General features: G+C 37.1%; 1 protein-coding gene across 12 annotated transcripts in view; it reads right to left on the bottom strand.

Annotated features, from left to right (window-relative positions):
• The window catches only part of LOC106154614 (rho guanine nucleotide exchange factor 11), a 91483-nt gene that overhangs the window by 58682 nt on the left and 5115 nt on the right, over positions 1 to 27686 (bottom strand). For 6 of the 12 annotated variants that reach the window (XM_087017796.1, XM_087017797.1, XM_087017799.1 and 3 more), the window contains exons 1-6: positions 25114 to 26084; positions 22864 to 22949; positions 21808 to 21912; positions 21334 to 21383; positions 15334 to 15391; positions 2362 to 2516 (exon numbers count right to left, since the gene is read on the bottom strand). In XM_087017796.1, coding sequence (XP_086873922.1) covers positions 2362 to 2516; positions 15334 to 15391; positions 21334 to 21383; positions 21808 to 21912; positions 22864 to 22949; positions 25114 to 26069 — 1410 coding nt within the window. In that variant the 5' untranslated portion in view covers positions 26070 to 26084. Of the gene's footprint in view, positions 1 to 2361; positions 2517 to 3568; positions 3627 to 8305; positions 8547 to 11113; positions 11556 to 12477; positions 12740 to 14038; positions 14280 to 15333; positions 15392 to 21333; positions 21384 to 21807; positions 21913 to 22863; positions 22950 to 25113; positions 26085 to 27686 lie in introns of those variants that run through there. The other 6 variants (XM_087017803.1, XM_087017807.1, XM_087017804.1 and 3 more) reach the window with 6 other exon arrangements.

The following is a 27686-nucleotide window of genomic DNA, read 5'->3' as shown; positions in this document are numbered from 1 at the left end:
GCCAAGAATTTCAGACTTATGCATATGAACAAAGATCTAAAAGGCTGATAACCTTTTTATTTTCATTTACAGAAGTCCCTTGAACAAAATGTAACTGAATATGTAATTTTTACCCTCCTTGATGACAACAACCTATGTAAACTACATTTTTGCCGTATCCACTAATCATTGGTAAAAAAAGCTTTAGTCTACTATCACACACAAAACTGACTTTCTATAGTAGGCTACCCAAAAATAGCAGTCTAAGCTAAGCTAAGCCCAAAATGTGATAAGTCTTTGGCTTAAGATAGGCTATAAAACTTCTCACATTCTGTGAACCAGGCCCCTGGCTTGGAGTGGCAGCTGAGTGTGGTAGATGTGACAGGGTAGGTAGGAAATAGTGGTAACATTGTGACAGGTGAGACGAGGAAATTGTGATGTACTGAACCATATTGCCAACAATTACACAGAATATGCTTGATATAATTAATACAATTTCACTATTTGGTAAAACAAGTATTCAAGTATTTTCAAAGCAAACTTTGTTTTATGAGTGTTGCTTTAAGTAATTCTTGTAAAAGAACTTGAGATGATTATTTTTATTTTAAATTGGCAGAAATAAAAATTAAATTCTGGTACATAAGACAGACGGAGCAAATAGCATCATGATCCTGGCTATGAATGTTGTGACCCGTAACACGTTCCCATTGGAAAACATGACACATATATAATACAAATATCTATGCAAGTGTAAATATACACCAATAAAGCTTAATCAAACATCCACTGGCTTTACAAAATAACATATTTTCCACGGGTCACACATACTGAATGGTTAGAATCATGATGCTATAATGAATAAAAAAAGGAATGCTGAGAAGTAGAAAACATACCAACAGGCGAATTCTGCTGCTGATCTAAAATAACACATAACACTTAAACACAACATATTAAACACCATGTTTGTGTACAGTTTCTTAAGTACCCTTGAAGACATCAGGAGGCAGATATTAGGTGTCCATGTGGAATTTAATCTTTATTAAACCTTCCACCTTCTTCTGACAGGCTGCGCAAATGTCTCAATGGCAAATGGCTTAAATGCAATGTTCTATTCTCCTTTAAGATAATGCACGAAGAGTTTGGTGTAAAAAGTATCGTACATATATAAAAACTACAGACTGGCACTCAAGTGACTGATGATGGATAGGTACTCCAAAGCCGTCAACAGTGCCATGAAAATCTGGAATATTTTCCAGCCCCACTCCCCAAAAAACAACCCCTTCTCAGTATAACTGATGTATTCTCACTGTATAATACCAGTGGCGTGCTTTATCATGATCAATATATGAGGATGCACATGTGCAGTTGTAAATGTTAACATACCAGACCTCACCATACCTGTGGCCTGACTAGATGTTCTTGTCAAATGTTTATTCAACTTTCTTAGTCATTAATAAATAATGTTGTTTTATTTTTTCCCAACACGCAAAAAAGGTTGTTTTTCACTTTTTGAACTTTTAAAACTTGTTCAAAATAAGTTAAGTCACAATGAGTGTAGCATTGACTTGTCAATTATTCTTATAATTTTTTTTCTTACTTGCAAAATAATAATAAATTAAAAAAAAAAAAACCACACAATGTTACTCAGCTAATATTAATCAGGAAATATTCTCAGACAACACGAGAGTTTGGAATGAGGAAGTTCTTTGAGTGATGTACCTGGATATTCCCATGTTAGATCATGCATAAAATCATACAAAACATGTGCATGGGGGGTTATTGAGAAAGTCAACACTTCACCTAATCGCTTAAGAACTGGTCTAAGTATTGGTAAAAAGATATATAGCTTTCAATAAAGAGACTTCACATGTTCTTACCAGTGAGTAATCAAGTTAAGACCCTTCATCAAAGAAACTATCAAGGTATTTTTAACCACCTCTAAACATGGGGAAATGAAAAACCTATTCTACAGAGTCTGGGAGTTTTTGAGAGATAGATGCACTATTCATTGAGAAATTATGTGAAGGGTGGTCTTCATCTTATGCCTCTATCATATCAACAGTATCCCATCTCATGAAATCATGAAATACACCATCTCAATGGGTTCTTTGCATATTTCAAACAAAAATTCTTGTCAAGAATAGTCTACTGTATATGAAACTATAAAAACTTTCCCCAAATATATAGATAATAAAAAGAATGTATTACCAAGAATGTTCAACCAAAATGGGCTTATTTTTTTGCCATTTTGGTTGAACATTCTGGGTAATTCATTCTTGACCACTGATTGTATTGAGTCCAATGAAAGTATAAAATGTAATCTACAAAATACAGACAAAACTGCCATCTCTACTAGAAGAAACAATCTGGCCATATACTCACATCTACAGGCTGTGGCCCAGTCACATGAACCCTCTCAGGTGTCCCTGGCTTCTCTGTCATGGACCCGCTCCGGAGGCTGGGGGTGGGGGGGTCTAGGGGTTTGTTGGTCTGGCCCGGGGGTCGGCCTAATAGTGTCAATGCTACATAGGAACTGGCTGGAAAGAAAGAAAAGAGAGGATTTTAGATTTCAAAAGTGCAAAATATTGTCTGCCAGTACAAGTTCTGGTGCAGTTTTTTAATGAAAAATATTTATAAAAAAGATAATCTGTGGCCCTTCACTGATGCTGAAATCTTTGTAATCCTTGACCATGAAAACCAGGGGAAAAGACACACCTGGGTCCACATTTCCACACCATCCATCACTCTAGAGTAAAAAAATATTTGCAACTTTGACAGTTATTTCGAGCCTTTGAACTTAGATGACCTAAGGTGAAAAAAATTCAATATGGATTAGTGTTTAAGGAAGAGAGGCAGCAGGCATTTTTAAATTATACATCAAAATGATTTGAATAAGCATGGATATATATTAAATGCAGGCTCTTCAATATAAGAATTATACTGTCTTGTTTAATCATTTAAACTTGACCTGTACCTTAAAACAAAATTCATCCATTCTGAAGCAAGAGGTGAAGGACCTTTACATTTAAAAACAAATTCACAGAAAATATCAAAGCGTGCATGTTTATGATAAATGTGCCCCCAAAAATATCCCGATAACTAGGGACCCATCTTCTGCACCTGACTTATCATAAGGAGTACATGTCTGACATATAGTATAGCTCATCATGTGTTATCAAGGTGCACATGCCTGCTAGATATTCTTTTAGATCCAACCCACACGATATAAGTTAAGGAAATTGGGTATAATACGGCAGTGTAGGCAGGACTCAGTGAAAACACTATCAAGTTATTTGATTATTATGAAATTACACATAATTCAATTAATAATTATCATTATAAAATGTCCATGTCTCTTGATTGATATTCCTTTCTGATGTCTAAAAAAATCCTGATCTTTGCCAAAGTTGATAACTGTAAATTATTATTATTAATATAACAGCTATTATTATTTTTTATATAAGAAAACTGCCTCTGAACAGGTGTATGTACTGTACAAGAATGTAACATATTATAAAAGTACATCTGATTCCTGTACCAAGCACAAGAAAATCATCTCTCTCTGTTCATCTCAGATCTTACTGAATACCTTTATTGCCTTCCTTGTCTCGTTGTCCTGAAGAAAGTGGCATGATGAATGTGAAACCAACTTCAAGACACTACTGACAATCTGTTTACAATACTACAATAGATGTTCCACTTCTTGTATGTCAGATTCTACAATGTCCCAATTCTCCTTTGTCAAATAGTACTATAATATATGTCCCACTTCACCAATGCCAAATACATTTAAGCAGTGATTTTTTTATCTATAAATAAGAAATTTCACTTCTTTGTGTCATACATCCTGATATTTTACACCATCTCAAGCTGATATCCACTTTCACCAGGCAGTATTGGTACATGTGAGTCAACCATAGCCTCAAGTCAGCCTCCCATTCACTTGTGTACATCTCTAAACTGGGGCGTAGTAAGCAGACCCCGCCTACCTCTGAGCCTTGTTCTCTGTTTATTATCATGGTTTATGTCAACAAAATCTAACCACAAACTAGATGAAAAAGACCAGCAAATATTTTGGTTCTTAGTCTGGATTAGGAGAAAATTGATTCGCGCATACATTTTCATTCCAATTTTGCAGCATTTCTTCATGCCCATCGATATTCTTCCCATCTTTTCTATTCATGAGCTTTTTCTTTACTTAATTTATTAACTCCCTAATAAGTTTAAGGATTGTTGAAGCTGGGTTTATAAAAGCTGAATAAAAGCCTAGTGGAGGAGATAAAGCAGAAAGTAAAGAAACCTGATACGAACTACTCTTTAAAACAAGCTCTTAAACCTTTTTTTATTCAGGCATTCCGATAAATTAAAGCCAGCTAGTGTCATGCAAATGTCAACTCTTGTTGGACAAATTATTTCACACTGTCAGGTAAACCTACTGCAGTTGCCAGCACACCCTATTTCTAATATTCATGATATAATTTCTACACTTTGATTTTTTTTTTTATTTGACACCAGAACAATTTTACTACTGAAGACTGTGACCTGACATTTGAAAAGTGAAACAAACAGTTACACAAAGAAGCCAAATGGAAAGGAAAAATTATATTATTCAGTTTAATGTGTTAATAACACATTTATTTAATATTGCCCACAAAAATGCCCTATTTGTTTAAGTAAATGTAAATGAAGAGTATACAAGACAGTTAACTGAAAACAACAACTGGAGAAAATGATCGTAGACAACAGATGCAGGCTAGAGAGCTGCAGATAAGCTCTGTGGAACACCAGCACAGACAACGACCAAGATAATACCAACTGGAGCCACCAACTGGAGCCTGGAAAGCACCGTAATATTCTCGCCACACTCATCCATCAAGGCAAAGAAGCATTTCTAAGGAGAATAATATGGTTCCTTGGTGAAATATCAATACATCGAGACATTACAGGGACCATAAAGGGCACCATAGCAGAGCAGATTTGTTTGGCAAGGGGGGACGGTTTCAAAAAAATATATTTAGTCCAAAAGCTGGTCTAAACCTTTAGACTAAATAATCTTAGTTTATTCCTGACCCAGGATAATCAGTACTAGTCTAATTAAAATACAGTGCCTGCTATATATGTTCATACATATATATATAAATACAAGAAACAGTTGTTTTAGACTGACACTTATTGTATTTATATGGAATACTGCACATTTATGATGTAATCAAAAAGTAGACCAAAATTTTCGTCTACATATAAAACCAACATTCAGTGTAATTTTTCTTTTATTTTTGTAGAACTGGCCCCTGATATCAAGTTTGAGTCAGGTGAAAGGAATGACGTGCTTTCTTTACAAGGCATACTCATATCTAAAAGTCAAAGCATAAATATCAGACCAAAAACCTTTTCTAGTAATGAATCTTTTGCTTAAAAATTATTTTGCATCTACTTCATAATGCCCCATTAACAGAAAAATTTTCAATGGCATACATCTGAACAGTGAAACATCTTTCTACCTTATTTTTTCTAAAACAAGTACTTTCATAAATTAAATGATGCCTCTTTAATGTTCTACACAAAATCGTGATTACAAAATAGTATGAACTACTGTAAGTATAATGGTAATAATATTAACTAATATGATAAATGTGTTTGTAAGTGCTTTTATAAGAGTACTCCCAAAATTTGGCCCCATAAATTGCTAGCTAAAAGGTCTTTACGTAAGAAATTTATTACCGTACCTAAAATCTGTTGAGCAAATGTCACAGGATAGGTCTTGAATAAATTCTTTTTCATGCGCCTTTGTTGATTTTGAAAGGAAACAATTATATGCAATACAGTTACTTATGTTTATTGTAATTCAATAACATTTTTAATAAATAACTCTGATGCGCATACAGCATAAAATAGAAAACAAGGGTCACCAACTGAAAACATAAAACCTAAATTTCATTTCAAGTAAGTTATGTATGTCTATGTAGTCTTCTAAAAATGTGTAGAGATTATATTCAATAACTAGAAAATGATGATCCACTTTGTGTTAGATCATAGCTCTAGCTGTGAAGGTGGATCCCTGTACCTTATTTACTCCAGGAATTCCTGAACTTTTCTCTCCTCTGGACTTGAGGCATATATCTCCCCCCTTGACTCCTGCTGGTTTAATATCGCTCATTAGCTCACATTACCTCTCTCGTGATCATAACAGATATAGGGGCTGTACCATGTAAATACCAGGGGAGGAAACAGTACATTAAATAGACCTGGGATGATATGAGAACTTTAGAAATTCATGTAGAATAGAGAGCCCGTAAATGTAACTAAATGTGCTCCTAGTGGTCAATAAACTTGTGAAATAAATAAATAAATAAATAAATAAATAAATAAATAAATAAATAAATAAATAAATAAATAAATAAATAAATAAAATGGTAAAAGTTAATGACTGTGTCTTTAAAACATAGCTACCACTGGGATAACAAGAAGAAGAAGAAGAAGAAGAAGAAGAAGAAGAACAACAACAACAACATTTTAATAGACAAACACTTCCATTTACAGGGTCTCTACACACAGCCATTGAATATTGTCATAGTGGTTACCATTACAAATGCATAGAAGTTAGAATCAGTATTTAATCAAGGACCCACTCTTGCACAGCATAGATACCACCACATAATAATCTTAAAATGTTTTATCTCAGGCAGGTTTGACCACCATATCATAGGTGTTTTCAGTCAAAGATGATTTATTTTTCAATCATTTAGCTATCTCTGATATCATAAGCCATTTAAATAGCAGTTTCCCCTCATGGTAAGTCTTCGTACTTTGACATGTCTAATTTCAAGTGGATCAACAGACCATATTTCACGACAAAATTGTAACATTTTCAAGGAACACCCATCACTTCAAAACACTGGGCCTGCACTTTTCCTACTGCTTGCCACTGAGTTACAGAAACACATTAAATAGTTTTAATACCCAAAATGATTCACTACAATTACAATACTTTTTGTAGAGTTTGTGTGCAAATTGGCCTCGAGCACTGTGAATGCGAATATGATTCATTCCAACATAAAGGGCTCTCTTTTTGGTGGATCCTTTAAAATGATTGTAATAATTTTCAGGTGAATGCCTATCACTGTTGGTATCTCCTGTGGCCTATGTGTAAACACATAAATATCCCACCTTTCCCCCTTGCTAATGCTTTCACAGTTACAGCCACAATAAATCCTCCTGACTTAAAAATAACTGAGACTGAGTGGGAAGCTTTGTAACTAGTTTTCAGTACCCAAATGACACAGCAGGTGGATACATTTCTAATTACCCAAACAATATTACATAGCATTACCAATATTAAATGCAATATTCACCCCCTTCCCCCAGCCAGTATAATAGATATAAATGAACATTTTCTGTCTCATCCTCACCTTCCACCAAATAACAGCTATGGAGGTGGGGTGGGGGTGGGAGGGTTGCCTAGGGCTATCCAACCTGTATTACCCCTCCCTCCCCCCCCCCAATCCCCCCAGAACACCCCTTGCCCACCCTGATTAACAGGTATTAATTATCAACCATGGTAATCTGAGCAGCATGGGTCCTGGATGTTTGTGTTCTGCTGTGTTCTGACATCACATCCTGTGATCTGGTGATCACCAACAGATAAATACCTCCTCCCTCCCACTGACACAGCCAGATCATCTGCTCCAGAACAGAAACAAACAAATTCTAGACAGAAAATTGGTCTGAGGTTGAGGAGGAAATGTTCAGTCTTTTTCAGTTAAGGAGGTACTTGCAGTCCAGTAGTATACTAACCACTGGTGTGAGGCAAAAGACACATCTTTCCTGTTATAAAATAATCACAATATTTTATTCTGTTTTACTACTTCTAATTGATCTTGGGTCAAAAAAGACAAAACATCAATTTGGTCCGCACTTTACATAGTAACTTTGTGGGGCAGGACCCCCATGTATGACCTGTTGTTAGAGGGGATTTCTTTCCTGATTCTAAATGTACACAATTTTCTGCCAAAAATGACATACATTCCTATTCATACTCATATGATTCTATGTCTATTCAATAAGTGTTTATTATTTTTTTAATTTTATTACTACATTTTTTCATCAACCCTTTTTAATATTGTTACATACACCTAACAATATTTTAATCTACCAAAACCACACCTACATACATATTTCAATTTTCCTGAATTGTTATATTTAGCTAATGCTTCTCTATGTCATCTACCACACCCAAACCTTCTTATGAATTCCAATGTAGAACCAAGTGAACAATATCAATGTTTACAGCCAGCTACCCCCCCCCCCCCAACTCCCCCTTCCTCACCTGGGTCTGATAAATGTCCCGCTACACCAGCCCTGTTGCTGGGGAGGGGGAACGTGGGACGTCTCATGGACCTCTCCCTGCGATTTAATCGCCTCCTCCACCCTGAAGGCTCCCACTTATTGGGCGCCGGGGCCGAGGGAGGCTTGTCTGCCATCTTGAATTTGCTCTGCCTTCTCCTGTGGCTACATTGACTGTTCCCTGTGCAGTGTATATAATCCTGTATGTGGCGTATGTGTGCCTCTCTGAGAACTGCCGCGATGCAGTGCACTCCTGTGTATGTAGAGGTATGTAGACGAGGCTGGAAAATGGGAGGCCTCACCAACTGGGCTTACAGAGTGGCAAGTATGCATGCCTTACCATACAACTTGGGTTGATTTTAGTTTATTTATGTATTTGTTTATCTTTAAATACATCACTGCTATTCTTCCAGAATATCCCATACCTATTTCAGTTTGTTTTGAAATAAATCATGATAATGGCCGTGTTTGGCAACTGAAGAATGTCATTTTATGAATATAATTTTAGAACTTATAAATCTCTGCCCTAATATATCTCCCTATATATACGTCTAGAAAACGCACTCTTTCAAGTGGCACAATAGTCCAGAATGTTTTACTATTATTATTATTATTATTATTATTATTATTATTATCTACGCACATTTTCAGTCTGGTTTAAAAAGTATGAAGAAAGATACATGTATGTAATATTTAAATATATAATCAAAATATGAATTTATACTTCTTTATATATATTTTTTACTTTTCCATATAAAAGTATGTGTATTGTATCATGGAAAATCATGTATGAGGCAGAAATCCTCTATAAACTTTGTGTTAGCACCAAATACAGACGACAAGAAATACACTCCTATGATTTAAAAACAATAAATATGAAACCACTCATCAGACCTTCTCCTCTACTGCCCCATCTCAGTTTTGTGGCTCAGCAAGAGAAATACATAGCAGGGACCATCTATAATCCCACCATCTGCTCCTGTTGTCTATACAGCATACAGACATGTATTCATAGTCATGTATCTGTACCTTTATCAATCACAGGGCCAGAACACCAGAACTTAAACCTGAGGCCAAAGTTCTGATTTATTTCAATTCTGGATAAAAATGAATTATTTTAAGTACAAAGAGTAACTATTAATTGAATAAGAACCATTTATTTCTTTCTTGATGCATAAACTGGGGGCAATATTTCACTCAGTGGGACCAATACCAATTTAACTTTAGTCTAAGTAATTTTGGTCTATACCTTTAAAAATAATTCGATGAAACAGGCCCCAGGACATGTATAATCAGCCACATGCACACTCGGGTTAGAACCTGTATACCTAATAGCCCATGACCTTTCCAACATATATAGCCATCAGGGGAGAGGGAGCCTGTAGAAACTTTGACTCACCAATGCTCAGGATAAATGTGGATGATATTTTTTATAGATCATTCTTGGCCGTTTTACAACACTTAAAGCTGGGACAAAGCATTATCATTGAAGTATCTACGCAAATTTGGATTCTTCACCACGAAGGACCTCTACACTACTCTTAAATATGGGCCTTGAATATGTATTGTCAACTTGAGCTAAGATATTTCTGAGAAATTCTTACAGAACTGAATTAATTTTACCTGTGAGTTATAAAGGATGAGAAGAATTCTACATAAATCAAGAAAGAAAAGCAGATAAAGTTTTTTTTTTGCTCAAAATTTGACTAAAAACAAGGCTTATTACCCTGAGTGGCAAACAAAGACAGACCTTTTTACCTTGAGAATAAGTTGACTACATTACCCCAAACAGAGAGATTATATTTATTCAAAGTTAAAAAATAGCTTTGATGTATGTTTAATCTAATGCGCACCAGGTTAGTAACAATTGCTCCTGGATACCAATCAATGTAAACCTGCCTTAAGATAATCATGAGTAACAAAAATTCATTCTGTTAGCTGTGATCTACAAATAAGTACCTATACAACAAACAGCAGAACCTAGGGTTAAGATTTTTCCCTTCACAACTTTGGCATGGAAAGACTGCAATAAGTGTTGGCAGGAGAAATGCTTTCGTCATCCTTTTCAGAGACGAGAGAAGATGTTTAGGGTTTCCTGGCGTTAAATTAGTATGGTCCTGCAGCAGAACAAATCCTTCAAGTTGATTTACAATGTTGTTCATATAACCACAGCAAAATGAACATTTAAAAATGTCTTCAATAGACAGAAAGACAAATAAATATGTAAAAATCAACATTAATTTATCAATTAAAATAATCTATCTAGATTAACTGATAAACCAAGGTTTTAAAAGAGTTAATTTTTATCCTCCAAATCTCTTGGGAAAAAAATATAAATCATGATTGCATAATATATATGAGACTTGTTTAATAAAAAAATGTTCTTCCTCCAACTCCCTGTAATTCTATGACCCAAAACAATTCCTATATGATAAAAATCCTCAATGAAATCATGAAACAATGCAAATTTGTTTTGATGATTTAAACCAAACAGATAACAAATTACTGTTCAAACAAGGGGAGGTTACTGCTGTCAAATCGCAGTTGCTGATAAGTTGTAGTTTTTGTTTAACTTCATATCATTGTACTTAATTTATAAACCCGAGGGCAAAAAAACAATCAACAGTGCTCCCACCCCATCCACAAAACAAGTTAGCACTCGAAAACAGGCGCAAAAATCTTCATTTTCTCCACAGGGCTGAATAACTACATATATCACACATACATAAAAATCAAGCAATGCCAACAATTTTTTTTTTTTGCTTTTTTTCTCACTTCAGTTGTTCATTACCTGTTTGTTCTTTGCTATCACCTTCATCTTTACCCTGGCTTGTGGTGTTACCATTATTTAGAGGCACGATGGCCCCAGCGCTACTCCTCCGCGGCCTCCTTATAGCCCTGGATCTGTCACGTTGAAGTCCTGGCATGGTGGATTTTTCCCATACAATCACTTACATCCAAGTTCTTTTGCATTCATCATAAAACTATCAACCCTTCTTGCTCGTTTGAAGTGTCGTCTTCTGCTGATTTGGCATGAGTTTTTCAACATGTTAGCTCTTTTATAATTATTCCTTCAGCTAATGCTAAATATCAAATACCTTGACTAAACATTGCATGTTTTTAAATCCACATTTAATTCTTTTTCTCTGTGAGAAATCAAATCCTTTTTGTGCGAGTTTTATGTATCACATTCAAGGTACATAAAGGATATCAGAGAGCACAACTTACAATGCGTCTTAATTCAATGTTTAAATGTCAACGGAAGAAGAAAACCCCCAGTTGGCTAGACATCACAGAACTTGGTAAGCTGTCCTCTAAAATCACTGGTGCGTAGCGTGCCTCGGCAAGGTATGATGTGTACCTGTCCCACATTGGGAATATCCAGTCCCTGTGTATTCAAATAATCATTATATCTGAAAGTAGTGCATAGTGATGGAATCTGTGATGGAATTTTTATCCACTATGTATCTTAAAACCCATGTATGCTGCTAGAAGCTGTGTAAACTCTTGTGTTTACACTTCTTTTTTACGGCTTATTTTTACGAGAAGTCCTTGCCACCTGTTTTGATGATGATGATGATGATAATGATTTTCAATCACATTGCAACATTGCAAAATTGACACTTTCTTTTCCAAATTCTCACTACTAGTCAGCTTAAAGTCGGATTACACGCGCTTTATTCCTTTCAGCATTGGAACTGGTGTCCTACAGTCACCGTTGAAATAATCCTGAAATACCTGTGTTTTTTACCACGCTAACAGAGAGCCAGAGGGATTCCTCAACAAAGGACAGCCAGTTTGAGACACATACTATTTTATGGCCACATTAAATAACTATCACCTGTAGTAATGGCCCAGCAAACAGAGTGGGGAGAGCTATATGTGTCCTCATCTTGATATTATCAAGGATGCTCTCCACAAATCAAACAACAACTGACAAATACTTAGGATCATATCTTCCTTTATTTTGTAAATACAGGAGTCTTCTGTCTCTCTCCGTCTCTGCAAGTTGTTTGCCACTCACTGACTACAGCCTTCTGCTCATTGAAAGCACGCTCAAAAACTTAATTTCCCTTACAGAGTAAGCATATATTGCTTAACTTTGGCAAAGTCCCTCTGACAAAACAAGAAATGATTGTCCTCTAATCATTCTACCTCTGACTCTACTCCACCAGCTGGCTTGTGACTTATGCAGTAAGTAGTGACTAGAAGACTTGCCCAATGTCTGTGTTCCATCAATTACTGGCTTGCCTTGACACTTTGTCTCAGATGGATAGAACCACCTCAAACTGCAGCATGGCACTAAGTTTGCCACAACATGTGCCACATCACCTGTATTCGAGACTGCTTTCTCCAAACAATGTGGTACAGTTTGTACCCTGTCGGAGAAGGTATGAATCATGAATGTCTGTTCGTCAAGTAGGTAGTTCTCATTAAAAATTGCACTGCAGTGAAAAAGTCATATATTCCTATTAACACCATGCACAGAAATCACGAAGTCATTTGGCTATTCAATATCGACAAATTTCACACCTTTTCTGTTTTGTCGCACCTGTAGATGAAAGCTTCTTTAAAATTATGGCAAAACACATATCCTTTGATAACCTTTTGTATTTAGTTTTCCTACTGCTGGGAGAAAGCATCAAGATATTGCCACTTCACACCTCCCTAGTGTACTTAAATGGCACCACCTGAGGCAATGTCCACATCAAATAGATATTACTCTTTGCAATGATTGTATCTATTCATCACAGTAATGCAACAACTTTCCGAGGCTCGAGCATGAGAAGATGAAAACACACTGATTTTCTGGATGACTTTCACTGAAGTTCCAGCTGTCGTAATCATAAAGAAGTATTCCACAGGTAAGATGTCTCTCTAAACTCCCCTAACTTAAACGATCATAAATCAAGACAACAAGCACACCATTGTCCTGCCTTCAATGGGACAAGGCTCTAACATCAAAACACCTACAAAATTTCTCCCAAATTTTTGTTGCTTAAAGTACCTTGGCTCCTAAACAGTCCACTTAGGGCATTGAACTACCACCAAGCTGCTGCCCCGTAGTAACCACCGCCCTATCAGACATGATAAACTATCACCAGCTCAAAGGGTGCCCAATAAGCCTATTTATTCAAGTCACAAGTGTGCACTAGAATGCCTACCTATAAAATCTGACAGCCTTTTTGTTCTTAATCAGGCAGTCCACCCTGGTTTTATTATGAGAAACTGTGGGTTTATGTTCCAATATAGACAAGGGGGTATTTAAGTAAATACTTGATTTGGGTATTGATACTTAGTTCAGTACAGAACATTTGTGGTTTGACTTACAATTCGGTTTTAATTTTTATTTTGGTTTCATTTTTGCTACCTGTTTTTTTTTTCATATCAATGAACATAGGACTTCATTTTTTTAATTGACTGAATTACTAGTAATTAAATATGTATGTGACACAGTGACTCACAGACATCAGATTTAATATATCTTCAGAATAAAACACCTTTGCTAAGTTAGAAGGGTGAATCAATAATCAAACTTTTCACACCAAAGACACTTGATCAGCAACATGGCTATGGCACTCTGATTCTAACACACACAGCTATTCGCACCATAGCTACTTGATCAGCCCTGCTGCTATGGTGCTTTATCTCTTTTGATGATTTTCTCTAGATACAAGAAGTAGTACGCAACAAAAGCCTCATCTGTCAACCATACCTCTTTTCTTAGACCATACCCTCTGGGGTTGAGGGTCTGTAGGTGCGCTGTTCAACTTCACGTAAAACATACTGCACGGCAAAAACCTTCCACTTAATTCAGAGTGAAGCACATACAGAACCCTTTCTGCAAAATCCCACAGGAGCGAGGACCTTTTGTTATGGAAGCACTAAATGGTTTCAATGTGCGAGAAAAAAAGGTGATAATTTCTACGAAGGAAACCTAGAATGACGTCCTTCTGGTAGGAGGTCCTAGGATATGAGGGATACGAGTATGTTAGGCGTCTTATCACTGCTGAGGTGTGCCCCATGATTACTGGAGATTACCTGTTAACAGGTTCTTAGAAAACTATTAAATATTAACATTCAATAACTGGTGGGAAATATCTGTAGGAGACCTATGTTGACAGGTTCTTGGAAAATTATCAATAATTGATGAAAAATTTTTCTTAGAACTATGAATGCAGCAAAAGCAAGTGAAAATATATCTTTCAGAAAGAGGATTGTTCATTTTCTCAAACACTTATTACTACTTCTTGATATAATCATGTTTATTAATCAAGACAAAAACACTAACAATCCACATAGCGAAGGCATACTTTTACAGCTTTTCTATGCTAAACTGGTCCAATCACTCCTGTTACCTTAACAAACTCAAACAAAATATTCCATGCATTAACAGGATCTTTAAAAAAAATTTGGATTTTCCATTGAGTAAAATCTTTCAAATTTACTTCTAAGAAACTCATTAAGGATGTGTCTGTTATCCTGTAATTATGTGTTTGAAAGGGGGGGGGGGAGGGGAAGAGATGTTGATTTTATGCCAAACTAAATCAAGGCTAGGATAAGAAGTTAAAATGCATATCTTAGGCTGTCACATCTAGCCATGCAGTTTATTGGACTGTTCCAATTTGCGAGGAGGCTGACGACTTATTAGCCTGGCATTAATGTGAGAGAGGCACCTAGACTGATCTGAATATCATATCATTCTTGGAAAGATAAACAGAGATATGTCCTTGACATGGCTACCTAATCTAAACATAACATGCACCTGAACCATTTATCTGTGTCAAGGAGGCAGTGATTGTACCTAACACATTAAAACACACACACACACACACACACACACACACACACACACACACACACACTTGAAGTTTATAATCATGCTTTTCTAATTACATAGCTTTTGCCACTTTTTATTCTTTTCTCTACCTCCCTTGTATCACAACATAATCTATGCCAAGATCTACACGAGTTATATAATTTATCAAAAGGGAGAAAGCAAGTCCTTACCTTTGATTAATTTGACCACTTCTATGTGGTTGGAATTTGTAACTAGGGTCCCATTCACCTGGAAAAGAGGACCACAAACATGTCAGCAGTGAGGAGATTGTGATTGTGTTAGAGAAGTATCATCACACAATTGTCTCAACTAGCACAATCAGTAAGCAACAGAGACAGCTGAATGTATATAGATCATATGATAAGAGTACATCAATGTCAAATTATATGCATATCTGTATGACTGATGACAAGAAAAAAAGACAAGTATAAATTCAAACAGAGATTAAAGGTTGTTGACCAAATATCTAACGTTTAGATGACATACATCCTAAAGCACACATTTAATACCCAATATGATGATAGTGGAAATGATGTACAACTAAAAGAACACGCCCCCAAAAATGTGAAAGTAAAAGTGGCATTAATGTCCATTTTTTCCTTGAAATGATTTTGAAAAGGAAGAGAAATTTGATTTCTTATTGTACTAAAAATAACAAGCAATAGTGAAACATAATACCATAAAAACAATGAAAGCTGCTGTAATCATTAAAAATTATTTTAGTTAAGGGTACTTAGCATTGAAGCATGTATTGGTACATAAATAAATTGAACTGAATTAACCAAAAATATGAATTGATACAACTTATTTATAAGCATACCATTACCTCGATTAACTCTTGTGTTTTGTCAGGAGGGCAACTTAATACATCAAAATTAATTTTTTATTTACTGCAGTAATCCCTTGTAGTCTCTTATAAAAAACTATTCAGAATTGTATCAGCATGTTTCTTTCAAAACCATTCTTGCAAAGGCACAAATAGGCCAGGTAGATATTAACAGTGTAACAAAATACACCCAAAGCCCAGAGCAGCCCCTGATTTTCAGGAAAATCACCCTCTCGTGTCACCCACATGGCCCTATCAGATATCACCACCCTTTTTGTGTCTCTGTTCTCCAAAGTATGTCACTCCTAAGTTAACAGCCCCTCCTCTACCATTATATAAGTTACAGTGCAGAACAGTGGCCTCGAAATCACAGGTTTGCCCCAAAACCTGAATACATATCTGTCCTTTTGGTTATGCTTCCCTTGCCAAGGACCTCCACCTTGGTTATGATGAAACAATCCATGTCAAGGGCCCAGTATCGGTAGACCATGGTATAGGAATGTATAAACTTATGCAGCTTAAGTGTTGGGGGTATAAGATTGTTACTTTTGTATATATGGTTGTGTCAATATAGGCTGGGCAGGAACAGAAAAACAGCTGTGAAAAACATAACTTACAACATCATAAGTGAGTGACTGCACAACAGTTGGTCAATAAGACAAAATGTTTGGAGGTAAGGAAAGGTAATCTAAAGGAAAACTGTACTAAAATACCACTTCAAAGGAGGACCATTAACTCAAGAGACTCATCACAGCATCCATCTATACATTATATCTATTTATATAGATCGTGGTGGTATTCATCATGGATATAAGTCTAAGCTTCTTTTGAGACAAACATGAAAATGGTTCCAGACTGAAAAAAATTTAAATGGTTCAAAACTGAAAAAAATTTGATCGCTTGATACCCCTTGTCTGGACACTGGTTACACATAATTCATTTCCTAATTTTGCACCACCAACAATTTTCATTGGAGAATTCTAACTTCGCTGTCAACTGTAAACAGACGGCAAAAAGGAGACACTAAGGTGTAAACATTCTGAAGAATATCAAAGAGACAAGATATCTGACATGGATACCCAGACGGACAAACTGGATGATTTTATCCAAGAAACCTACACCTCCTCTGTCGAGCACATCAGATCTAGAGGGGACAACAGTGACTATGATGATGATGATGACAGCTTTGAAGAACTGTATAATTCCTACAGGTGGGCAATGTCACCAGTGCCTGAGACAGGGGCACAATGTGACACTCTAGGTACATGTGACATTCTGCCAAGTGACATACTACCAGAAGACACTCAAGGTACATGTGACACTATCTCATGTGACACATTGCCATTTGACAGCCTGCCTAATGACACCAACAATATCAGGCAGCTAAAAGACTATGGCAGACATCAAATAATTCATAACAAAAACAAAAAGGGTTGTGTTTCTCATGTAGCCAAGTATGGAGAAAGTGATATTGCAACAGGTGTTACAAACAATATGGGTCAAATTTCTGATCACAACAGAGAAAAAATTGCCTTTGCAAAAATTCCAAGCAAAAAATCAGCTGGTAAAACCTATAAGGTTCAGTTTACAACAAGAAAGAGAGACCAATTTTCTGACAACAGCAGAGGCAGTAGTGCTAACAACACCATGGATAGAAACAATCCAGGTCAAACCATCAACAACCAGATAACTGCTATGAAAACCGAAAAGGCAAACGAAGTCAAATACCAAAGTCACAGTAACTCTGATGATATCAATAACAACAATCACAACTCCATTTCCAGCAATAATGAGGAGACACAAGGTACCTCATTAAACAAGGTGACAGGTACAAACTTGTATAGTACACATTTCTATAGAACTACCAAAACAACACGCCCTCCAGAGAACTTGAATCCAAGCCAGCCAACGCCTCAAAGTCAAATCAGCCCATATAAACCTCGGTACCAATGTGCCAGTAACTCTACACCTAGGCACCTAAACCAGATTGTGCCCCCTAGCTGTGCCTGGAGGAACCATGAAACCTCCACATTCCAGAGGACTACTAGACAAAAAGTTGTTCCTCACAAACAAAGGTCATCACCTCAAAGCCCAGTTCGTTTGTCAACAACTTTTCCCCATAAGGTGATGCCACTTAAAGACAACGCAGTCCTTCAAGGGCCTCCAGGGAGGACATCAACTTTGGGTAATAGGAATAACAACTGTCCTTCCCAGCTTTGTGATAGAGACACAGCAAAGTTGTCAGCCAAGCAAAAGGACACAGTTCAGGTCCACTCTTCAGAGCAGTTATTCACCTGTGTCGACCAACAAAGACCAAGGAACACAGTGCACATTTTACAAGGTACAACATCTGATAACATTACCGGTAGCTTAGCGTTGAATGACGACCATCTTCTTTGTAATCTCAGTGGCGTCTCCTCCAATCTGAGGGGGTCCAGCAGCCTCCACATCCCAGACATCTGTTGCCAGGTAGACACCAGTGTACATACAAACTACAAGCAAGCATCACACTGCGGCATCAGCAGTAACATGCGGACATACATCCACAGAGGGCACAGACTTACCACAGACAGCTGTGTGGACACAGTGATCAGGGAGAAAACTACCAATGGGCACCAATCACACACCAAAACCATAAATGACCACAGCTGGGGTGAAACTGCCCATCACCAAATGGCCTCCTCATTGCCGTCACTAAGCCAATGTGTGGTAAACCTGCATATTTACATCAATGACAAGCTGTTGCGGAACAGACAACATCATCAACTGAGACGTTCAGATCTGACAATTCTCCAAGGTGTTACCATTGACGTTGTTCATCCTATCAAGCCACAGCTGGCAGGCAAACACACACGCCCAGTTAGTATATCACGAGTGAGGAGACCAACTAGATTAGTCTACACGCCAGTGTATACTGAGAGACGGTGGAAAGTCTACAGGGTTGAAACCACCATGGATATTCAGGCCAGAGAGAACACAGGATTTAAGGCTAGGAGTAGGCATAATACAGACATCAGTGAAGGACTACACCCTGTGAATCCCACATTAACAAAGCAGAGAGGCAGGTCTCCAAGAAGGAGCTTCACCTATAATGCTGGTGATACTTTGCTTGATTATCTTTATGACAGGGAAAAGAAGTCAAATCAAGCCAGTGGCAGTACCACTAGCACAAAGAAGACGAGGCACGAATTGAAACCTCTTGCCACCAACTCACCAGCATCTGACAATCATCTGGGTCAGAATAACGTAAATACCAGAAATGGTCTGGAAACATACAAAAACGGACATTCCAGATACAATGAAAATCTCTTTAATAATAATAATAGTAATGAAAATTTGCCAATGGGAGCAAGGCAAGCACGCAAGTCTCATTCTGCTTCAACAATGAGAGGAAATAGCTCCAATTCGGAACCATCGATTGCACAGAATACTACATACAGGGGACAGAATAAACAGCAGTCAGGTATGTCTCACAAAACAACAGCAAATGCTGTGAATAAGTCTGAAAATGGAGGTTTTCCCATTGCCAATTCTGGTGCCCTCAGCTATCATAATGGGCAACCAGATCCAATCCCCCCCATCCACAGAGATGGTCCTCATGTCAACAAACATGGACATAATCAAGAACCTCCCAGGACAAACAGCAGGTATCTTGGCACCAATGGCTTCCCATACCGCAACGATTTCACCAACAGTATTTTGCAGAACAAAGAGAAAGTCATAAATCTTGAAACTAACAAAAGTTTTTTAAGAAGCCATGGAAATAACAAACCTAATGTAAACACTGCCAATAAGAGCAAAACCACGGGTCTCAACTTCTCATCCTCCATTACAATAGCCAGTCCTGTCAACGGGCAAGACATCTGGGTCTCCCTCCCCACCCGCCACAGGGAGACCCTAACGCTACAGCCAGAGCTGCATCCAGTCTCTCTGGAGAACTGTCATAAATACAACTTTGACAGCCGCGGGGAGAACTACCACCGCCATTTAGAGTACAGGTGGCACTATGAGCAGCAGTCATATACATACGAGCTACTGGAGCCTGTGGAGACGGGTGATAATGGGGGCCGTGACGGCAGTGGGGGTGATGGAGAAGAATATGGAGTGAAAGTGAAAGTGGATATTGTACCTGTTGAATGTAGGAGCTGCTATCACACCTGGATCCCACAAATGATGTAATATAAGGATTGTAAATGCCAAACGAACTTCGTATATATGGTATAACAAGGCTTCAACCTGAATACAAGTTCACCCATTTATATCTCTGCTTCACAGTAAATCTTTGGATAACTATACAAATAACAGGCTGGCTGCATTTTTCATACCTAGTACCTATAACCAATGAGTATAATCTATTAACAGTTCATAAATAAGAACTGTGAACACTCTGTATCAAATATATTGTCATGAGCTGCAAAGAAGTCGGAACAAATCAGTGGCACTTTCGGTAATTTTTGCTAAGATGATGATTATTGCCATTAGCGACCTGACTCCACATGGCAACCACTCATAAGGCTGTTGAGTAGAGTATATTAATATGACCTACTTAGCCTATGTAAGCACTGAGAACTAAATCATAGATGACAAGAAAGACTAACAACTGTTAATGTTTCATGAAGCATACTGGTAATTATTGAAATAAAATTTGCTGAAAGACTACAGAATGCACATAAAAGTTATTTCAATCAGTTCAGCAAGGTAAATCAAAGGAATAAAACAACATTTTTAATAACAAGTCAATGGTGTAATTAATCATTATATCTTTCTTGCATAAAATATAAAATCTATGTCATTTAAGGCCTGATGTTTATGACAATAAAATGTTTCTTGAATCTTTCATCCTCTCCTTAATTAAGTTTATTACATCCTGCAGATACTAGTCATCAAATGAGAATTAATAATTACTCTTGAAACATCTTCCACTGAGTTAAGTGCATTCTAATTAAAATTAATTATCTTTGACCCTAAGACTAAATATTACTGAGGCCTTTTATCTTGTACCATGGGCATTTTTTAATTGTCTAAAAGAAATGCTTTCCTCTATCCTTGGGCTGATAAAATATAGTGACAAAAAATATGCCCTTTTTTTCTTTTTTGGGAGTGGTGTGCATTGTTTGGGGGTGGGGTAACATGTTGACAGAAAATGCAGTGTTATCATTTCTCATATAGAATCTGTGTCAATTAAAAAAGTTGTATATATAACATATTTTCAGTAAAATAAATTTTTTAAAAATTTGCATAAAAAAGTAATTAAGAAGCTTAAGGAGAAAAGGAGAAGAAATGGCTCACCCCCATCCACAAACTAACCTTCCCCTTTTTACATGTGATCATATCAGTAGCTTACCTTTATAATTCTGTCCCCTTGCTGAACCCCGGCCCTGGCAGCAGCACCATCTGGTGGAGAAAACACAAACTTTATTAGACCACTTCATTACTCCAAAGTTTGTACAAGGATCTATTGTGCTTCTTCCCTGACCTGAGAACTTTCAGCAGATTCATTAAGCTCTCTAAATTAAGTTCTACCCTGCCATTTGAGCTTGCAAATGTTAAAAAAATATCAAAAACAGTACAGAAAATTAATATAACAAATGAACAGAAATTTAAATGATCTTTAACGAATTCAAAATAATGTACATAAAAATCACTTTTTTTTTTACTTCTTGGTGACAATGATCGGCACATTCACTTCAAAGAGAACTACATACACAGACTACACACAAGTATAATTTTATGTTGTTATAAATAACAGGTATATGTGTATGATATGACGTTTATGAATGCGACATATGGCACTCAATGTTAGTGGCACATTACTTACTGTCTTTGACAGACTGGACAAACACTGGGTTGTCTCCACTGACGGTCAGACCATAGCCCTTCTCATCTCTCTGTATTATCACACAGCGCTGGATTAACTGTTCTCCTGCAACACAAACACAAACATTTCAAATTGGGGGGCAACACATGCAACAGACTAAACATTCTGACATTTTGCACTAAATTCTGCATAAGAGGTGTGCTCTGGCTAAAGAAAATGAAAACTATCTAATAATTCTGCCACTTCACTATTGATTTGGTTAAAATTGTATTAGTTGACTATGACATAATATAATGCAGTAGATGAGGTCAGTCTAGCTGCATAAAGCCAATGCTAGGTGTGATAAGTGCTTGCTTGGCCTGTGCAGCAAAATTTATATTGCACTGTTGAGCACTGCTTGTCTAAGTTTACTTCTATATGTATAAAATATGTAGGGCACATTGTTTCTAGTCCATGCATTAAAATGCTTCTAAAATGCATACATCATCCTATTTGATAAGATATTGACAGGTCTGAGTCTCCCATCCTAATGCTTTCCAAACCAAAACAGTTCCCAATCATTTCTGTGACTGGAGATTGTGTTAGGTGTGACAGCAGGTGCAATCATACAGTCTTGAAAGTTTCACCAGACCATGTAATGAATTAACCAGGAATTCTAAGATTATGTGGAGAACAGCTAAACTGATGCTGTGTAATGATGGCTTTAAAGAGACATACAATCTGAACTGCTCCTGCTAATTTATAGATTAAATTTAGTTACCACATCTGACTTGTGACATTGTCTAGGCCCATATGGGCTTGTGTTATATGTTTGTGCCTGGACACATCCAGGTTTTATGATAGGCCCCATTCAGAATAGAAGACTAACTAGTCCGAGGGTCAAATATGGCCGACCCACTTGAAAACTTCCCCAAGGAATATCTATTCAGTGTCTATCAGCGAACTGGACGGCAAGCTTTTTACTGGGTCGCTATATTTGACCCTCTGACTAGTTAGTCCCCTATTCTGAATGGGGCCATTGATAGATCAGTGCCAGTGGAAAGCTGCTGCCATTACCTTGAGAATCTGTTGTGTCTATAATTTTGTCTGGTTGAGGTGGCTTCAGGTCCTCTTTGCTGGAGTCTCGACTCAAACTTCCCAGCCTGGAAAATAAAACACAGTGACGATACTGACACAGGTAAGATGGTGCTAAGTACACATTTATCATGCCATTTCTTGTACTTACACTTTAATAAGAAGTAAAATATATGGTGTGAATCCACACAGGGTTAATTTGTCTAACAATGATGAATAATAAAATACAATAAAACATATTCTAAAAATGTGGAATTGTTTATAAGCATTCACAAACCAACGAGGGTATGAAAAATTCACAGTGACAACTTCACAAGATTCCAAAGCTTTTTAGTTGCCAAATGTCCAGAAAATAAAACACCAGATAACATTGGCAACATCACTTTATTTGATGCTCTGCAAGCTTCAGATTCCAGTGCTAATAGAGCAAGCTGTTTTCTTTGAAACAAAATGGGAGATTCACAGAAAAATGTACACTGGATGCTGCCATTCCCAAGATTAACCACAACTAATACTAATACCACAAGCAAGACTCATGTTGGTTCATCTCAGGTAACACGCTCTAATTGCCTTGCATAATTTCCCTAAAAACATTTTAACATTTGACATTCCTGTTTTACAGAAAGTGCATTGGCCTTGCTCTGGTGTTTTTCAAAGAAGCAGACTCCAAAGTTGAAGAAAGAAGTCTTTGCCAATATTTTAGCTGCAGGCTGCCTCCAGTTTACAGTGAAAAAGCCAAATGTGACTTGTGATTAATCCTGAAGAAAAGGGCAGGTGAAAAGATGGACCACCCAATCTTCCACCTTAAAATATTAATAAGAATCTCATGTACTGTACTAAATGCTTTGACAAAGAATATATATACCAGAACCACTGACAGTCTTATCAAAAGTACATGCATGAACTTTTCTATATGAAAATCTGTAATTTAGGTCTACAACAAATAGGTTAGTACTACATAAATGATGAAATGTGGTTCTAGAATATAGTTTTTGCCAGATTTGGTCCTTCATTCCTTATGCCACTGCCAACTTTAACCTTATTCTTCCTTCACTCAGATTTGACCCAGAAATTGCATTATAATATAGAACAACTACCCACAGGCGACCTCTTCAGCACAAACCCAGAGATTACTTAAACTGGATAATCCCTGTCCCCGTTGGTGACACCTGTTAATCCCAGCCTTTCTTAACCTGACAAGGCCTTCCACATCACATCACAGGACCCACACAATCCACCACAGTACTGATATGATGTGGATTCTATTGATTCCCAGGGCTCTACTGAAAGTGAACTGGAGAGGACATATTGGACAATGAAGCATAATTAAATCCTGTGTCCTCAAAACTAACTAACCTAATTAGCAGACTAATCAGATACTGGGCCAATCAAGCAAGGTTCATCTATTACTGATTTGTCATAAAATAGCGCCCATGGGTATTATGGAGGCTGACAGCCATTTTTTTTCAGTTGATTAATAGATTATCCAAAGTTATGTTATTGATTCATCTGGTGACACTTGCATGTTCTGTTTATACATCATATTCATAGGAGTTTGACAACTTCTCTCATCTATCTTTATTAACTTAATTCATAATTCTCAACGTTGTTGGTTTTCAATAGATTTATTGACCAATTAGTAAATTTAGAATTTGTGCTTCATGAGTTCAACGGGTTTTGATTTCTTTTTGACAAGTTTTGTTTGCAAATCTCATCCACAACAGCTTCCAAACCACTGAGTGTTATGTCTTGAGTGGCCATTGCATGCCATTGGAGAGATCAAAGAAGATCAAAGAAAAATGACATGTGTTTAACAGCACAAAAGCCTAATGTGTGCCACTGCGTTATTACCCAACTGAACCAAGATCAAAGTTTTAGAAACACTGTAATCTCATTCTAGAGAAACAAATACATGCATTAATTTCATTCACTTTAAGTGTGTGTGTACGTGCACATGTAAATGCATATATATGTTTGTATTGAAAAGCTATCATTAATGAAATCCATTGATGTTCTCCCTCAAAAACAAACAAAAAATTAATTAATTAATTGATTAATAATAATTATAATCAATTATCTCTATACTTGTGATTGTATAAATGTGTTAAGTACATATCTTTGCATACATAAGTGTATGAGCTCAATAACTTTATCGAGAGGAGAAAGGTTGTGAAAACTAATAAAAAGAGCCTATCACTGTCTTTATTTGAAACCAAGCCCCTCTGTACTTACTGAGATGAACAAGAAGTACTAGCAGATACCAAATTTCTGTTTTCAGCATTCAAATCTAGGAGTATATCATCAGCTGACCCGTACATACGCACAAGGCGAGCTTCAGGCTGAAAATAAAATCCTTTTCGTGTCACATTATCGGCACTTCTTCCCTGTATGCTCCGATATCCACTTGAATTGGTTGATGCTGTACTATTCCGGTATGTCACCTTCATCTCTCTGTCAGCCTCATTGTTCACATCAAGATGATTAGGCAGTGGGTTCTCAGCTTTGGGCAGAAATGCTCTCGCATCAAATTCCTCGGAGTTTTCTATTTGAGGGAGTGAAGATTTCAGAAATGAACGACGGTCCTTTTCAACCATGCTCCACCTTCTTTGGCTGTCATTGCCATTGAAGGCAAGTAAAGAATGGGGGTCCAGAAGGCTTTCTCCACTTACAACAGCCTGAAACCCGGTCACACCCAGCTCCAGTTGTCTGTCTTGCAGTGACTGGGGGTAAGGCAGGGTTTTCTTTGTAATTACTGGCTCAAAGACTGGTGGGTACCTACTGTGGTATTCCCCATGCCTGCTCTCCTGCGACTCCTGGTGTTCCAATGGCATATCTGCAGCACGAGACTGACTGACAGACTGACAATTGTCACAAAAGACATCAACAGACTCACTGTCTGCAGGACTCAAACAGAGCCTCTCCCTACTGTTTTTTCTCCTCTCTGTTGATTTCGCTGCAGGATGATCAAATTGAGATCCCTCACCAAAAGTTCCCACAGTATTCTGTATTCCAGTTCTAGAATGCTGGCCAGAACTGGTCTCAAATGCCACATCATTTGTGGACTTCTCCTCTGGGAAGTTTATCAGTAATTCTGTAGGCAAGTGAAGGGGAAACTTTGGAAACTGTTCTTCAGGCAACTGTTCATCCCATTGCTTTTGTGATGGGAAAATATCCTGTAATTCTTCCATCTCCCTTACCTAGCACCATACAATTTTAATTTCAATGGAGAAAAAAAAATGTTTTTTTCATGTACATCTATCAATCAACAATTGCATTCCATCAGCTATTGGTTGATTCAATGAAGATGTTCATTTCTTTAAAAAGTACAAACCCAACATTGCCTCCAATGGCAAACAAGAGAGAATCTTTCAAGAAAGATATCAGGTATCCAGATTACATTCAAAAGTCTCAAATAAATCTTGAAATTGTTTGTCAATAACAGTTGCCCCTGAATCTACCCTTACGTAAATCTCCAACAAATGTGCTGCTCTTCTGCTCATGTAATCATTAACAGTAGACAAGTTAGAAATTTCCTTGCCTCCAATCAACTGATTTCTCTGATGATAAAAAATCCTCACTCTTCCTCCTTCACCTTCTTCCACTCTATAAAAACTAACAACATAAGGCAAACACATTTACTTTTGAATCCCACTTGAGGTGAATTTGGAAGCAATTGGCTGTTTATCGATGCCTGGACTGTTGAGGAAATTTCCAAGAATAGAATGAAATGAATTAATTTCAGCTGCCACAGATTTTAACACAAGTTGACTCCCAGTAAAGTTCAAATCTTCCCTTTTGCTCCTCCAGTGGCTCATTAGCAAGCCGAACCTGCATCTGTTCTTTGCCAGAAACTTTAGTCAAAAACGTTGGAGATAATTAAGTTCCCCCAGTCTCCCAGGCTGCCTGCCACTGGTTATATTTACACTTTTTCAATTAACTCCTAATGTGATTAAGAAGGAATTCAATAAACCAATAAACAACCAGTAGAAAAATTGCAGTGTTGTCATAAAGGGCAAAAATGTACTTGAGGGCTGGTCAGAATTATAATGAACTTAATTATCTGTTGTTAAAAAAAAGACAATGTATAGTAACAGAACATCAGAAAGATGCCAGTCTTTGCACACCAAACAAGCAGGGGCAAACAAATTTTGCATTCTACACATTGGTATTTTCATTCTCTCCCACCAACAGTGTTAGTGGGAGTTAAAACAGAGAGGTTATTCACACTTCTGCCTGGCTACTGTTCTTATCCTAATGCAGCGTGCTTAAATACACACAAAAAATGAAACAAAGTTCCCTTCATGTAAGAACAAATGCAGGAAATTAAGACCTGTGCCCCACAAAGCACCTGCTGGTTTAAATTTGAATTAACCTTTGACAGATCATGTGACAAAAATATCTTTTAAATTTAAAAAAGGAAATCCAATTTTACTCCTTTTTCTTCAGCAGATGTTTTCCAGCTGACAGGGGTCAAGTGACACTTACACAATGATATCAAACACCAGACCATTGCTATGGAAATCACCCAGGGAGCATCTCCTAGCAACACAAGCAAGGGGGCATCTCATAAAGGACTCCAGTAAGGAACACAAAGCAGGAGACATTTCTTTATTAACTTGATGGGGAGTGTTGACAGAGATGACACCTAAAAGATGTCAGTCACAAAGACTGGCACTGAGGTAAAATCAAAGGGCACTTTCTTCACTATCTTCCCTAAAGTAATTATTTTATCTTCAGATACTTCTTTCCTTCCTTTTTCTTATTACTTTCTTTCTTATCTTTACCTTCTCTCTCACCTCTTAACT

The sequence above is a fragment of the Lingula anatina genome, chromosome 7 (assembly GCF_051362555.1).
Source record: "Lingula anatina isolate TDL-2025a chromosome 7, LinAna3.0, whole genome shotgun sequence".
Lineage (NCBI taxonomy): Eukaryota > Metazoa > Brachiopoda > Lingulata > Lingulida > Lingulidae > Lingula > Lingula anatina.
The sequence above is the reverse complement of the archived record's forward strand: the minus strand, read 5'-3'. Positions and strand labels throughout refer to the sequence as shown.